General features: G+C 47.8%; 1 protein-coding gene across 2 annotated transcripts in view; it reads left to right on the forward strand.

Moving 5' to 3' along the window:
- The first annotated feature begins 779 nt into the window (after positions 1 to 779).
- The window catches only part of LOC8053207 (protein-lysine N-methyltransferase EEF2KMT), a 40,066-nt gene continuing 26,273 nt past the window's right edge, over positions 780 to 14,572 (forward strand). Inside the window, exons 1-2 of one of the 2 annotated variants that reach the window (XM_040212810.3) lie at positions 780 to 1,024; positions 13,759 to 13,860. In XM_040212810.3, coding sequence (XP_040068744.1) covers positions 13,783 to 13,860 — 78 coding nt within the window. In that variant the 5' untranslated portion in view covers positions 780 to 1,024; positions 13,759 to 13,782. Of the gene's footprint in view, positions 1,025 to 13,758; positions 13,861 to 14,518; positions 14,553 to 14,572 lie in introns of those variants that run through there. The other variant, XM_042288302.1, reaches the window with a different exon arrangement.

The raw sequence follows: 14,572 nt of genomic DNA on the forward strand, positions 1-14,572 counted from the left end.
CGCGTTCAAAAAAAGTTTAAATCATCCAACTTTCTTGCGCAGAAGGCGCAAGAAATCAGTGTTACGTCACGAACTACGCAATTTCCGGCAGACGCACGGCCTACGCTTGCCTACGCGCGCACAAAAGCGAGTTGGTTTGAATCGCGCTTTCCAAAAACCGCGCGACGCGACGAGTGACAGCGAGAAGTCTCCGTCGCTCGTCTCATCGCTTACATGCAGTTCATCTTTCAGTATCCGTTGACCGACCGCAATCGCAGGGAAATAAAAAATAGCGCCGTTTCTCCCGCAAGACATACCTGCCCTCCTTGGTCACGAAGTGCGGATGACTGTTCAACAGGGACCGCTGCAGAGTCGGCAGGGTGCTCAGCGTCTTTGACAGGGCGTCGCTTACGCAGATTGCGGCGCACAACCCCCTTCGAAGACATGGCTGTAAGGACGTTGCGAAGACACACGCTTCAACCACAGTTTATCATAGGCTTCAACGCTTCAACTTGGCGTCGCAACAACAGCAACACCGTCCGTCCGTCCTGTCCGCCCATAGAGATCCGTCCGTCCGTCCGCCCGCGTTCACACATTTGCCATCATCATCATTAAATTTTAGTTTTCTTGGACTATTTCAGCACACAGTTGTTACGCGCAATACACGTGTTTTTATACATTTAAATGGCATTGCGAATACTAACTCATCTTTCCGAAACTGTTCATTTCCAAAAGCTATCAATTTCAACCGAGTCTTTAGTTGTCATCATCACCGGTGCGGGGTTGGCGGGGTTCCGTAAAGTCCGGTCGTCTGGTGCTGGTGGTTCGGCACGTTGACCGCATGCTTATCGGTACTTGTCGTGAGAAGACCGTGTTGTCCTTTTTTAAACGAGGAATCGTCAGGTGCACCGGAAGTCGGCTGTTCTTGCTGTCTAGTGGAAAGGGTCGCAGACTCCTTCACTCCGGAGTAATTCAAGCTTTGCTTGAAAAGGCCAGCAATTCAAACGAATGTTCGAATATAGGCGATAACTCTAAACACTAGCAGGGTAAAGATGTCGCTGGTCTGCCGCTGGCGTGGCCTAAGAAGAGGGGAGGAGCCTGGGAGAGGGGAGGGGGAGGGGCTATTGCGGAGCGCCAATGGCGAGGTGCGCGGAGGGGCGCGCGCCGGGAAGCAGGCACGGGCGCTGCGGGCTCCTATTTCAGTTGCTTTGTCGGAGTACAGATGGCGCTACGAGCGCGCTGTCGCGTGGAGTGAGGGAGACAGGGCAGACGGGCGCACCAAGGACGCGGACACCTCTTTGAGTTGCTTTGTCAGAGTACAGACGGCGCTACGAGCGGCGCAGTGCGCTCGTGACGGTTGTGCGCCTTTGCGCTACGCGGTGAAACGGGCGCACGGCAGGGTTACCAGATTGGGCTATTAATAGCCAAATTGGGCTACTTCTTTTTTTATTTGGCGTCAAAATGTGGCGGTTGGCTATGTGGCTATTTTTGGGCTATTTCAAATCATGACGGAGAAAAATAATTCAACATGACAAACATTGAGACTGCGGGCAATATAAGGGGACACGAAGACACAGAGGTCTCTATTATTTATTTTTCTTGTGCTTGCTTTAGGGTAGAGAGATAAAAGACACTTTAGGATGGACACAAATCAACAGTCCATTTTTTACGGATTCCTGCTTTCAAGGTTTTCTGTGAAGATGCGTAGGCATGACGTCAGGACCACGGCTTTGACCTAGATTCAGTTCTAATGGCATCGCTTCTGTATTCATTGTCGCTTATCTTATGCCTCCAAGTTCACACAAAGAAGGACCTTGCCCCTGCATCCTCCTCCCTGACCTTTCTTTTCATCACCCTACCATTTCCTAGGAAAGAAGTGGATTGGAAGGCTACATCTAGGTCAAAGCCGTGCAAGGGCAACTCTTCGATATTGATGAAACGAGTAATCATGCCGAATTACGCATCACCCGAATGCGCGGACTGGGAAACGAATGTGCTTCATGTACGTGCATGTGGCTTCGGAAGTGTTTTTCTGAATACTCTTGAACAGTCCTCGCTTTGCGAGAAGGACAGAATTGCGCTCTTGGAAGTATGTCGGAGGTTTGTGATTGCGTGTATCAAACGTGTGATGAAACGCCTCCCTGCGAACATGCAGCTTCTCAACGATTTGTTGTTTCTCAAGCCTGGCAGCATCACACAGCTTTCTTTTGACAGTTTTTACAAAGCGTTTTCGCCTTTTATACAGACTTCGGTGATCTCGGCCATGGAGTCCGAGTACAGGCTTCTCCAGACGAATATCAGAGATCTGTCTGATGATTGTTTAGAGCTATTTTGGAAAAATGTAAGGGAGGCAAGAAACAGCTCTGGGGCAGCCATGTTCCCGTTGCTCTCTGCGCTTGGCACCGCGCTTTTGACACTACCCATGTCAAATGCCGCCGTTGAGAGGGTGTTTAGTTAGGTGTCCCTCACGAAGTCGGACCTCAGAAACAGATTGTCCCATTCCACCCTGGAAAGCATCCTGTTTGTGAAGTTCGCATTCCTTGGGAAGAAAGAGTGCTGCAAGGACGTCAAGCCCACAGAAGAATTTTTTGTGCGCTTCAACTCGCAACTGATGTATGAGGTCAGCCCGGTCAGCCAGCCCTGCACGAGCGATTGTTAACTCTATGTGACTCTACAAACGTGTGTCAATACTTAAAAATGCCGATACTTTTTTGTTAGTGTTTTTCCAATAAAATGTTTCATATACATTTCAAGATGTTGCTGTTCTTGGAAGCTTCTTCTACACAATATATGCAGATGCAGTTCCGGCTCCAGTTCCTACTTGCGACAGCATAATTTTGAATTTTGTGGACCCTGTCACTCAGCTGGTTTTTGGCTACTTTTTGGCTATACAAATTTTTTGCATTTGGCTACTTTTGGGCTACACCGTTTGGCATTTTGGCGGTTTGAGCTAAACCTACCTGGCAACCCTGGCGCACGGTCGCACTAGCGACGCCGGCGTGCTGTCGTGACGGCTCTTGCGGCGCGCCGCCGTGTTTCGCTTGCTTTTGACGGGTCTGCGCTCGGTCGCGCGTCATCGCTCTCTGGGCGCGCTTATGGCGCTGGTCACTTGATGAACTCGCGCTCACTTTTCTGCGCGCTTTTAAACTGCAGATGACGGGGCTCTGTAGCGCTTTTGAGTGTACACATTTGAAAAGTGATGGCAGTGAGGTCTTGTGAAAGTAATTTGGAATACGTAAATCAATCCCTGATTGATAGACAGTTTGACGTCTATTTTTAGGTTATTGGTTGTCGTATCAATACCGCTTTTCTTCTAGCAGTCTTCTAGCTGAAAGGCTCAATATAAAAAAAAGAAAACGCATTATAGCGCTGGTACCTGATCCCCCCCCCCCCCCCCCCCCCCTCACTAACGCAGATGAAAGCGGGGGACAGAAATAACTCTCGTATAGTAATAAAGTTATCATTTTTGCATGAAAAAGCAACGGTAGAAAATTGCGAAGGGAAATCAATTTCCTTATCACATATTTATGTTTTCTTTTCACATTTTTTTCGTTAATTTCAGTACGGATATTGTGATCCGAAATCGGAGCAAGCAAGCCCAAACACACAACTACGCAAAGCAGCAGAGACTGTGTTAAAGAATTATACATATATCATTTTGGGACTCCACAATTAGCTCACATTTCTCACCTACCTTCAAAACAACTTCTCACAAGGTGTATCAAGTGATTAAAAAAAAATACAGTAGAGATATTTCGACTTGTGTACGCGATCAACCTATCGCGCGAGCACGGACATAGCAACCGGAGCAGCTATCATCCAAGCATTTCAGACTGCTGCCGGGCGAAAACAATAAAAATGAAGGAACAGCTGCACTGCGCGATAAACCGGCCCTCACGTTAGGGTGCCCGTTTGGAATTTTGCTTTTTGTGGTGGTGCTCAGATACGGGTTCCCCACCAATGCAAGCCTCGTCATCGTCCGTTCATTAGAGCTCAGTTATAAAATTTATTGAGGTTTTTCGTGTTTTGTTTTTTGCTTCCAAAGCACCTGTCAACGTGCTCCTGGCACTACTTGACCGCGCGCAGAGCAGAAGATGTCGCGGTGTTACAAAGTCCCTACATACGAGCAATTCTTACAAGCTGCGACATTCTTTGAAGCGCCGACTGCTTGACGGTGCAGTTTTCAGGAAGCGAATGGCGGCGCACAGCAGAAGACTGAACGGAATGACGCCATTTTGTTTCAGCGGAATGGGCCCCGTCATTTGGATTGGTTCTCGTTACTTGTAAAATTAATAATGAAGGGACTTTACAGTGCTAAGAAGCGGGGCGTCCCCTACATCGTGATGTCACCGTCCTCCAGGCGCCGGCCGCTCCCAATGCACGGCGGAGGCTACGCGGTCACTGTCGTGCTGTCGTGTGACCGCCAGTGACCGCCTGTGGCCGTGTGGACGTACACTTTCGTTCGCGGCTCCCGGAAGGCTCCCACTTGCTTTGCAGTCACTTGCTTTCTCTTTCTTTATGACAGCATTTCAGAAATTTCATAACATAAGTATCGTGATAGTTTAATACCAAAATTAAAAAAAAAAAGAAATAAGACATCCTCGTTGCCTTTTTTAGTGCGACACCTTTAAGCTCAATTATCATATTCAATCTCGAGCCCTTGTTTGTTTCATTCTCCCAAGCTTGCCGATCGATACCAGAAGGTCCGGAAACTGTGCCAGTCTGACAAAGCCACGAAAGAAGCCAAGTACGAGTTTCCCATCAACTCATAAGCCGTCATACATACACAGAATGAGAGTCATGGAAAAATGCACAGCCATCTAACGACAGCTTTTTGGGAGTGCCAGATAATGTGTGTGTGTGTAGGGGGGGGGGGGGGGGGGGGGGATCATAACGCGTTGACACGTGCTGAAACGCGCAGTTGTTCGGCGCCGCAAGTGCACATGCTTCGGACAGGTGGCGAATTCTGAGTTAGGTTCCGTTAGAATGGAATTCTACATTGATATTGGGAACTTCTAGCAATCCGTTACCGTGTTCCGCGTACTGCGCTACCGTCCGCTCAAGGTATCATCGGGGCGCGCCCTTAAAAGCTTGCTTCAGAGGCTCCGGTAGTGCGGTACGCGAAACACGGTAGCGGATTGCTAAAAGTCCCTATTACTACTATCTACGACTACAAACTGTTCAGAACGCTATTGAGCCAAAATATTGCGCTACTTTTACTCTGAAATTGTTTCTCCCCACGTCACCTCCAGTTGACTTCTTCAGACATGGCTCGCATACGTCAATCGTACAAACCCACCGTAGGGACGTATACCGTTCAGAAGTCTGGCACTCTGGGACTGATATGTTTTCTTGTTTTTTAGACTACCCAGCTATGCGGAGAGTCAAATAAAAACACATAAAGCTGTATGAAAGTAAGACAAAGCATAGAAGAGTAAAATAAGGAATAAGGAGAAACATAGTAGATTTTTTTATTCAGCGATGAACATGAACAGAGTTTTAAGTCGCACTGAATAAACTGATGCACTTTACACACATAAGTCGGATCTATTTCAAGATACGCGTATTCATTTCAAATACCATTCATAATGCGACCGTTGGATATAAAGAGAAAAACAATTATATGTTGCTCTTTCAAGACGAAATCAAAACTAGCCCATAAAGCGCGATCCAAACCAACGCTTCTTTTTGCGCCTGTAGGTCGTGCGGCTGCGGATGTGACGTATTTTCGTGACGTCGCGCCACTTCTTCGCTCCTTCCGGGCGCGCACAAGAAAGTTGGTTGATTTCAACTTCTTTCTCAACGCGCACAAAAACGCGCGGTGACGTAGTAGGGCGCTCCTGTGTCCCGGCCAATCGGTGGAGGGCAAGCTAGTTCCGGCTCCGCGTTTCTCGCCGTCTGGCTGCCCTCTCCTCCCCCCCCCCCCCCCCCCCCTTTATTCTATTCCAACATGACAACGCGATCTCTCTCTCTCTCTCTTTCTCTCGCCGTCTGGCGCAGTTTCACTTTGCTTGTGCGCTCGTGCCGAAGTTTCGCCCGTCCAAACCAAAGCGCACGGTTCTGACTCAGAAAGCGCGCCCGGAAACAGCAAAAACGCAGCGAAATGCGTCACATCCGCAGCCGCACGACCTACAGGCGCAAAAAGGAGCGTTGGTTTGGATCGCGCTTAAGGGGGGCGGTAAAACAAATTCTGTATTTTGCGCGAATACGGCCTATACCCACGTCAGACGGGAAGGTAAATGTCATTTTGATCGAATGTCATTCATCGCTGGGCGAATCAGCTCGTGATGCTATAGTTCTGCATGTGGCGGGTGCACGCGCAGCGTGGCTTATTAAACACGCGGATTGGCCGAGCTGTAATGTCATTTTGCTCAAATGTCATTTAACGTGCCCGTCTGGCAGGGGTATTAATACAGTGGTCTCGAACTCATTTGAGTGTAGGCTTATAGATTAGACACGACAACTGCGTGGGCACTCGACTTCGGCTCGTAACAGTCAATGCCTCGGCGGACACTCGGATCGTGGCTCGTGTCCACCCACTGCGGTGATGAGAATAGCCGTAACAATTCCTGGATTCCTGGAGCCGTTTAACGGCATAGGATTGGCACGAGGCCAAGTGGCCGCTTGTTCTAGCTTAGATTTGAGGGGATAGACGATGCATATAGATATTTCTCGAATTTTTTTAGCGACTGCCCAATGCCTAGAAAGAAAAACTAAGTCAAGTTTATTCAGTTATTAACGTTAGTGAGTGATTTTAAGTAGAGATTGGCGAAGGTACAAAAATCGTTTCGTGGCTCCTTTGATGGTGATATTTATTTTATATTTTTTTGAAGGCGAGAATCCCGAGCTTTTAGCTTTATTTTTGGCAGTTGCTCCTGTTGATCGAGAGATCGCGCAACCGAGATGCATCCCTCAACGAATAGCTCGCTCTTGCATTACAAAAAGCTGTAAAGCAAAAATAAAACAATACAAAGGGCAAATGAACACGGATAAGTTTAAACTATGTGAATACGTTAAAAGAGCAGAGGTACTTTTCGAGCAAAAATGAATCGACGACACGAGATCACTACGGCGCATGCCATGTCTAGCGGTCCAGACATCGGAACCGCGGGACTCGAAGCTGATAGCCTGCGGGCCGCGTGTTTGAAACCCCTGGCTTAGAACGAATCCCTGCACGTTTATGATTAATGAAACACGCGTTCGTTTTTCTCCGCACGAAATGAATGTTTGAAACCCCTGGCTTAGAACGAATCCCTGCACGTTTATGATTAATGAAACACGCGTTCGTTTTTCTCCGCACGAAATGAACGTCGCAGAAAAAAGAATGATAATAAAAGAAAAACAAAAAAAAACAGCGTTCATTCTCTCAACTCGCAGTCAGAACAAGCGGCCGAGTGATCTGGAGCCGATGATATGCCGCCAGAGTGGATCATAGCCACACGCTGAGGTTGGCAAAGCACAGGACACGCGCTGAGTTTCAGACATTATTTGGGTTCGGCGTGGTGATTGCCGCGATCGGACACACGAGCCACTATACCCGAATGCTTGTCGAGCTATCGATTATCACGAGTCCAAATCGAGTGCTCACGCGATGCTCGGGTTCAATCTATGAGCCGCATTTAAATATTATCACTAGGGGACTATACCAACACTGCGACCCCCACGCTACGTCATCAAGTTTTGCGAAGGATAGACTGAAAGAACACGCTCGCTTTTATCCTTGAATTTGCACTGCAACAAAGAGGTTTCTCGGTCAGTGGTGTTGCGTGCGAGTATACCTGGGTCCCACGAGCGCCGGTAAACTCGTGTAAAGTGAAACACATTCCAACTGAATATCCTTGCACCGCCCATTTGTAGGGGTAGTGCAACAATTTTAGTGTTAAAAAATTGTCAGTTTTTTTTTTCTCTTTTTTATGCATCCAATCACTACGAATGACATGTAACAAAACGACGAATAACTGAGGAAAGTGAGACGTTTAACAAAACGAATTTGTACAAATCCACGATCCCGGCACGTTGCAGAATAAAGTTGTTTTTCTGGTCTTAAAAAAAAAAAAAAAGAGATGCTTTTGATGGCATTGCGGCCATCTTAGTGGCATTTACAGTCAGTGCCTCCATCACGCGCTCTTTGTCTTTCGCAGCGCTTTGGCTAGAGTGTACTTTGGCTGCGTGTATAGGGAGTATTCACTGTCGGCCATAGCTGTGTGCGCGAATGCTGATCGCGTGCTGATGGCGAGCTTCCACAGTTCTTTTGCAACGTGCATTCCGCACCATCAAGAGTGTCGGTCTTAGCAGCCTATTGATGTGAGCTCGTTCTGAGCTTGCGCTCTAAACAGCACCCACAAATATGGCGTCCAGTGAATACTCCCTGCAGCTGCGTGAGCACTCTTCCGCTTTCAAGACGAGAAAGCTCGCGCTGGAGGCGGAGCTTCGACTGCGCTCTTCGCCTGTCACCACGACTATTCGCCCCGAGATTCGATCGACACGGCTCATACGGTGAAAATCAGAACTACTCTTTGTTTTACACTTACTTGGAGCAAAAGGAATGCTACGCACGTGAGGCCGAACCCATGGGAGACGCCAATGCAGCGCTCGCGCACTGGGATCAAGTGCTAAGAACTCGTGCTCTGTACCCTTGCCCGTGCTCTGTGCCGCTGGTGTGGATGCTTTGTCTCCACCCGCATTGTGGACAGATGGAATCACCACATGCCTCATAGAGATAGGTAAACAAAAGCACGCTTCCATACAATCCAATCTTGGTCTCGAGGCCAATAATGTTTGTTTTGTGCGCCATAAAGAGAGCAAGACGCGTTATCGGAACTGTTTTCTAACGCCTATAAACGAGACAAAATGCCTTTATATAAAATCGGCTTCGATACTTAGAGTGATGACATAACGAGGAAAGGATCATGCCGGCGGCATCGCTTCTTTCGCCTATTGTTCGTGATAGCCTAGATCAGGGGTCTCAAACACGCGGACCGCATGCGGCCCGCGACTCGCCGAGACGCAGCCCGCAGGCAACCGGCTACGAGTCCCGGTTCCCATGTCTCGAGTACTAGAAATGGCCTGCGCCATCGTGATCTCGTCTCGCCTATTCATATTCGCTCGGAAATTGGCCCTCTTTTTTCAACTTTTTCACATCGTTTTTACATACCCTATCTGTGTTCATTTGCCCTTTGTTTCACTTTATGTTTTGCTTCCCAGTTTTTTGTGATGTACAACGATTCCGCGACTAGGCTGCAAGCGTGAACTCTTCCTTGAAAAATGCATCTCGGAGAACTCTCGATCAGCAGGAGCAACTGCCTAAGATAAAACTGCGAGCTCGGGATTCTCGCCTTAAAAAGAAAAATATATATATATATATATATATAATGTATATCGCCATGAAAAGACAAGTATATGGGTGCTGTAATGAAAATCTTTGGAAAAGCAAGAACTGCCAAATTAACTGATTCTTTCATAGAGACATATCGAGCTTGGTTAATTCGCGAGTGAATTGAGCAATGGGAACGACAGTGTACTTGATCTCCTATTTTAAAAATGCGAGCACGTTGGCTGGGCGGTGTCATTTTAATTATCGTTATCACATCAAGTCAGGGCCCAGAGTAGTCATATAAACAAATGAAATCTAAAAACGTCCCTCGGAAAACTGAGTTTACCTAGAATGTAGCGTAGATTGTAGAGAGGGTCCAACTCAAACTATGGGGAGCGTTTGCCATTTGAAAGCGGACGCCTCTATCGGAGATTGGTCGCAAGTGTATCTTGTTAGCTCCATAACCTAAAGGTGTACCTTCTGTTTGCAAGTAGAAAAATGCTCATGCACTCTTTGGTGTAGTGTCCTTAGGTATGGTGTAACTCTATTTTTTAACTGCTTTCGACAATGGCACGCCAGAATTGATAGCATTCTGAGGGGGATGTTGAAAAGTGTTACTTCAACACCTCAGGTAATAATTTATTTAGTTTACTCAAATTGCCTTGTTTCTATTCGTTATTTATTCAGGCGGTTGTTTTTTGTCACTTTTGATGCAGTGATTTTAAAACTGAGAGTTTGGCCCCACGTATATTTAGAGCACTACTCGGCTTTGAAATTCCTCGTATTTATACTCATTATAGGGAAAGCATTCAGTAATTTTACGCGCCGAAGATTTTTAATGAGCTACCAGATAACTTATTCTAACCATGGGTTCAAAAAGAGTCTGAAAAAATTTATTACATGATATCACCAAGTGATAAATGTACAGATGATATTTAGTGAGTTATGTTGCTACCTGCTATTTCTGCAAGGAATGGGCTGTACTGCAAGGTCATGCAACATAAGCCTCCCTTGGCTCACGCACACCTGTATTTGTATTTGTTTATTGCTATGAATAAAAATGTATAATTATTATATTATTAATAGTATTATTACTAGTATTATTAAGTGCGCATGACTGCGTTATCGCGTGACTATACCCCGTCTCACTAAAACTGTGCAGTAAAGCCAAAGATACAGGAGAGAGTGTACCCCTGACCTGTTCAAGAGGAGGGAAAGGGGGAAGGAGGGAATCCCGTTCTCCCCTCGTGAACAGGTTGGCACATGCTCTCTCCCCTGTAACTTTGGCTGTACTGAACGGTTTTAGTGAAATGGAGTATAGACACTTTTCACAAGGGCGCCCCAGTATCGGCGAAAACGTTGTTTTGCCGTCGCCACGCCAATATAATATATTTAGGATATAAGTGGTAGCCGTCACACATTCTCGTTTTGCCGCCCCTCTATTTTTTTTTTTTTTTTTTTACTATTTACAGGTTGAAGCGTTTTATTATTTTTTCGTCGCTCATACCGGATACGTTTATTAAGTGGCCGGGGACAAGAGCACAAAATATGCGGATGGCTCCGGTCAGCTGTGCCCGGAAGCAAAGCGAGAGGCGCCTTGGGGTCGCCAACGTGGCCTCCAACGAAGGATTATTGAGTTGACTGACGAAGTTCGTCCCGACAGCCTTGGAGAGATTCCGCCTTCTCCTAGCTTCTGGCGCGTTTGTGGGATTATCCCTTACCGCATGGATTATCCTCTTCCTCCGTCCGGACTTCGATGGCGACACAGCGACGAAGGACGTCTGGCCCCTTGGCGCGGGTGTGGTTAACGCGAATGGCGGTGTTTGAGGGAGAGGGAAAGGCATAGCTGTACGTTGAGACAATGGCCCTATTGCTTTGGTCGGGGCATTGTCCATCGGGATTCCCTGCTAGCGATATGGAGAAATGTGACGTTATAAAAGGAGCGGCAGGCGGCTGCTAGCGTGGGTGCGATTGCGCTATGAGCAAAAAGTTTCCATATGCCGCCAACGAAGTTTTGACGCAAAAAAACCATCCTGTCGGCAAAAAAAAAAAAAAATCTTTTTTTTCATTGCGCGCCCTCAATTGTGACGGACGGCTCAAGGAGCCGCTTGTAGTAAAACATTTACGATCTTTCGAAGTACTGGTAAGCAAAGTAAGGTTACCGTCATAATCTAAACCCTGAAAAAAGGAGAAAAAAATACTGAACGACGACTCTCCTTGTATCAAGGTTTAAATTATATTTCCTAAGCAGCTCACGTGCACACTTTCGCTCCTTGCAAAGGTTATCGTGTCGCAGACGGCACAAGCCGATGCCCCGGCGGCGGCGTCTCTGTGAGCGTGCACACGGCGGCGCCGCTGACCGATCGCCGTCTGGCCGGGCAAACAGCCCAAATGTGCGCTTGAAGCGTGGAAACGGCGTGATGAAACGAAAGGCCGAGGGTATCTCCAGGACGAACGGAGAAAGCAGATGCAAAGGTGTGCACCAACGCAAACAACGGTAGAAAAGTGCGGTCGCTCGCCGCTATGAAATCCGTCCGCAAACTCAGTAATGCGCGCCCGCATTCCTTTCCTGCTGCTCGTACTTTTTCTAACTTGATGATTACTCTGTCGCGGGGCATGCCGACGAAACGCTGGGCAGGGCACTTAGCAATTGCTACAACCGAGCGCGGCGCAGTTTACCAAGGCTCTTGCCGCGAATCACCATCGACTCAACCACCAGCATGGGTGTTACCGGTGTTCAACGTCGTCATGTGACGTAGGTTCAAGGCATGTACACAAATGACGAAGCAGATTCCGCTGGAACAAAATGGCGCCATTCCGTTTAGTCTTCTGCTGTGCGCCGCCATTCGCTTCCTTAAAACTGCACCGCCACGCAGTCGGCGCCTCAAGAAATGTCGCAACTAGTAGGAAGCTCTTATCTAGGGACTTTGTAACACCGCGACGCCCCTGCCCAGCGCGCAGTCAAGTAATGCCAAGAGCACGTTGACAGGTATTTCGGGAACAAAAACAAGACACAAAAAACCTCAATAAACTCTATAACTTAGGTCGAATGAACGGACGATGACGAGACTTGTATTGGTGGGAACACGTATCTACGCACCACCGCGAAAAAAAAAAAAAAATTCCAATCGGGCATTGTGGCGTGGGAGCCAGGTTTTTCGCGCAGTGCAGCTGTTCCTTTATTTTTATTGTTTTCGCCTGGCAGCAGTTGCTACACTGCGAAGTATGAAATGCTTGGATGATAGCTGCTCCGGTTTCTATTTCCGTGCTCGCTCGATTGGTTGATCCAGAGCCTTTTATACTGGGTTGATCACCTACAGAAGGGGAAATATTTCTACTGTATTTTTTTCTTCATGTTATTGATACACTGAGTGAGAAGTTGTTTGATGGTGGGCGAGAGATGTGAACTAATTGTGCAGTCCAAAAAATTGGATATATGTAAAATTCTTTAACCCAGTCCCTGATGCTTTGCGCCGTAGTGCCTTTGGGCTTGCTCGCTCCAATTTTGAGTCACAATACCCGTGCACAAACTAACAAACCTACGAAAAGAAAAAGAAATTTGTGAAAAGAAAGCAGGAATATCTGATAAGGAAATTCATTTCCCTTCGCAATTTACAAGCATTGCTTTTTCATGCAAAAATAACAACTTTATTACCGTTCGAGAGTTATTTCTGTTCCTCGCTCTCATCTCCATTAATGCGAGGTCATGTACCCAGTGCGTTGTCTTTGTTTGTCTTGAGCCTTTCAGCTAGCAGACTGCTAGAAGAAAAGCAGTATTGATACGACAACCAATAACCTAAAAATAGACGTCAAACTGTCTATCAATCAGGGATTGTTTTACGTATTCCGATTAAATTTTACAAGACCTCACTGCCATCACTTTCCAAATGTGTACACTCAAAAGCGCTACAGAGCCCCGTCATCTGCAGTTTAAAAGCTCGCAGAAAAGTGAGCGCGAGTTCATCAAGTGACCAGCGCCATAAGCGCGCCCAGAGAGCGACGACGCGCGACCGAGCGCAGAGCCGTCAAAAGCAAGCGAAACACGGCGGCGCGCCGGAAGAGCCGTCACAACAGGGCTGCGACAACATGCCGGCGTCGCTAGTGCGACAGTGCGCCCGTTTCACCGCGTAGCGCAAAGGCGCACAACCGTCACGAGTGCACTGCGCCGCTCGTAGCGCCATCTGTACTCTGACAAAGCAACTCAAAGAGGTGTCTGCGTCGTTGCTGCGCCCGTCTGCCCAGTCTTCCCCACTCCACGCGACAGCGCGCTCCTAGCGCCATCTGTACTCCGACAAAGCAACTGAAATAGGAGCCCGCAGCCTCCGTGCCTGCTTCCCGGCGCGCGCCCCTCCGCGCACCTCGCCATTGGCGCTCCGCAATAGCCCCTCCCCCTCCCCTCTCCAGGCTCCTCCCCTCTTCTTAGGCCACGCCAGCGGCAGACCAGCGACATCTTTACCCACTAGCAGTTTAGTGTGCTTAGAATAGTCGCGATGACGGAAGGTGTTCTCAAAGAACTTGCCAACCGCTTCCTTGCCTGTGTTCCCGCGTCGGAAGCGATGCAGTGCCTGGTAAGTTGAACTCGTACGAGGTCCTTATCACGTGAGCGAATGACGTTTTAGCGAACAGCGGTTTTGGACTGAATTAAAGGCCGCCGTACAGTTCGCGCTTTCCACTTTCTCTGCGTTTCCTCCTCTCCTGCCCTCCTTTCCTTCCTTCACCGCCCTCCCCCACCTGTTTACCGCCCTCCCCCGAGGGGACAACACGGAGAGTGGATTAGGAGACGCCTCCGTTAATCCGGCCTAACCCGCCGAAGAGGGGGCCTGCTCCTTGACTAAAATTATTTCGCTGCTCGAAAAAAAAAAAAAAAAAAACGCCACGGGCAGCGACCACATGCGCTTTGCCGGATGCGCAACGCTCCGTCCGCCTTGAAAAAGCTTGTATGAATTGGACTAACATTTTTCGAAGCGCGGCAGGTTTAGTGTAGGTCCTATCATAATGGTCCTGCAAGATTTCCCTGTCCGCCACAAGCTAGCCAATAATTCAAGAACATAACGACGGCAGCGTATTCAAACAGTGTAAAATAAAATGTATATAATATTTATAAGAACCATGTTGCCTTCACTGCTTGGCTTTCAAATTTGTAGCGTTGCCAATAACCTTAATCAAACTATTTTTATGATTGAAGACCCCTCGTCGTGCATCGACCCCAAGATTACGCTTGCGTGAAACATGATTCGGCGCGGGAGCGGCTCGAGTCACCGTAAGCTTTTTTTTTTTTTT

This window comes from Ixodes scapularis, unplaced genomic scaffold, assembly GCF_016920785.2.
Source record: "Ixodes scapularis isolate PalLabHiFi unplaced genomic scaffold, ASM1692078v2 ptg001612l_1___fragment_2___debris__unscaffolded, whole genome shotgun sequence".
Classification (NCBI taxonomy): domain Eukaryota; kingdom Metazoa; phylum Arthropoda; class Arachnida; order Ixodida; family Ixodidae; genus Ixodes; species Ixodes scapularis.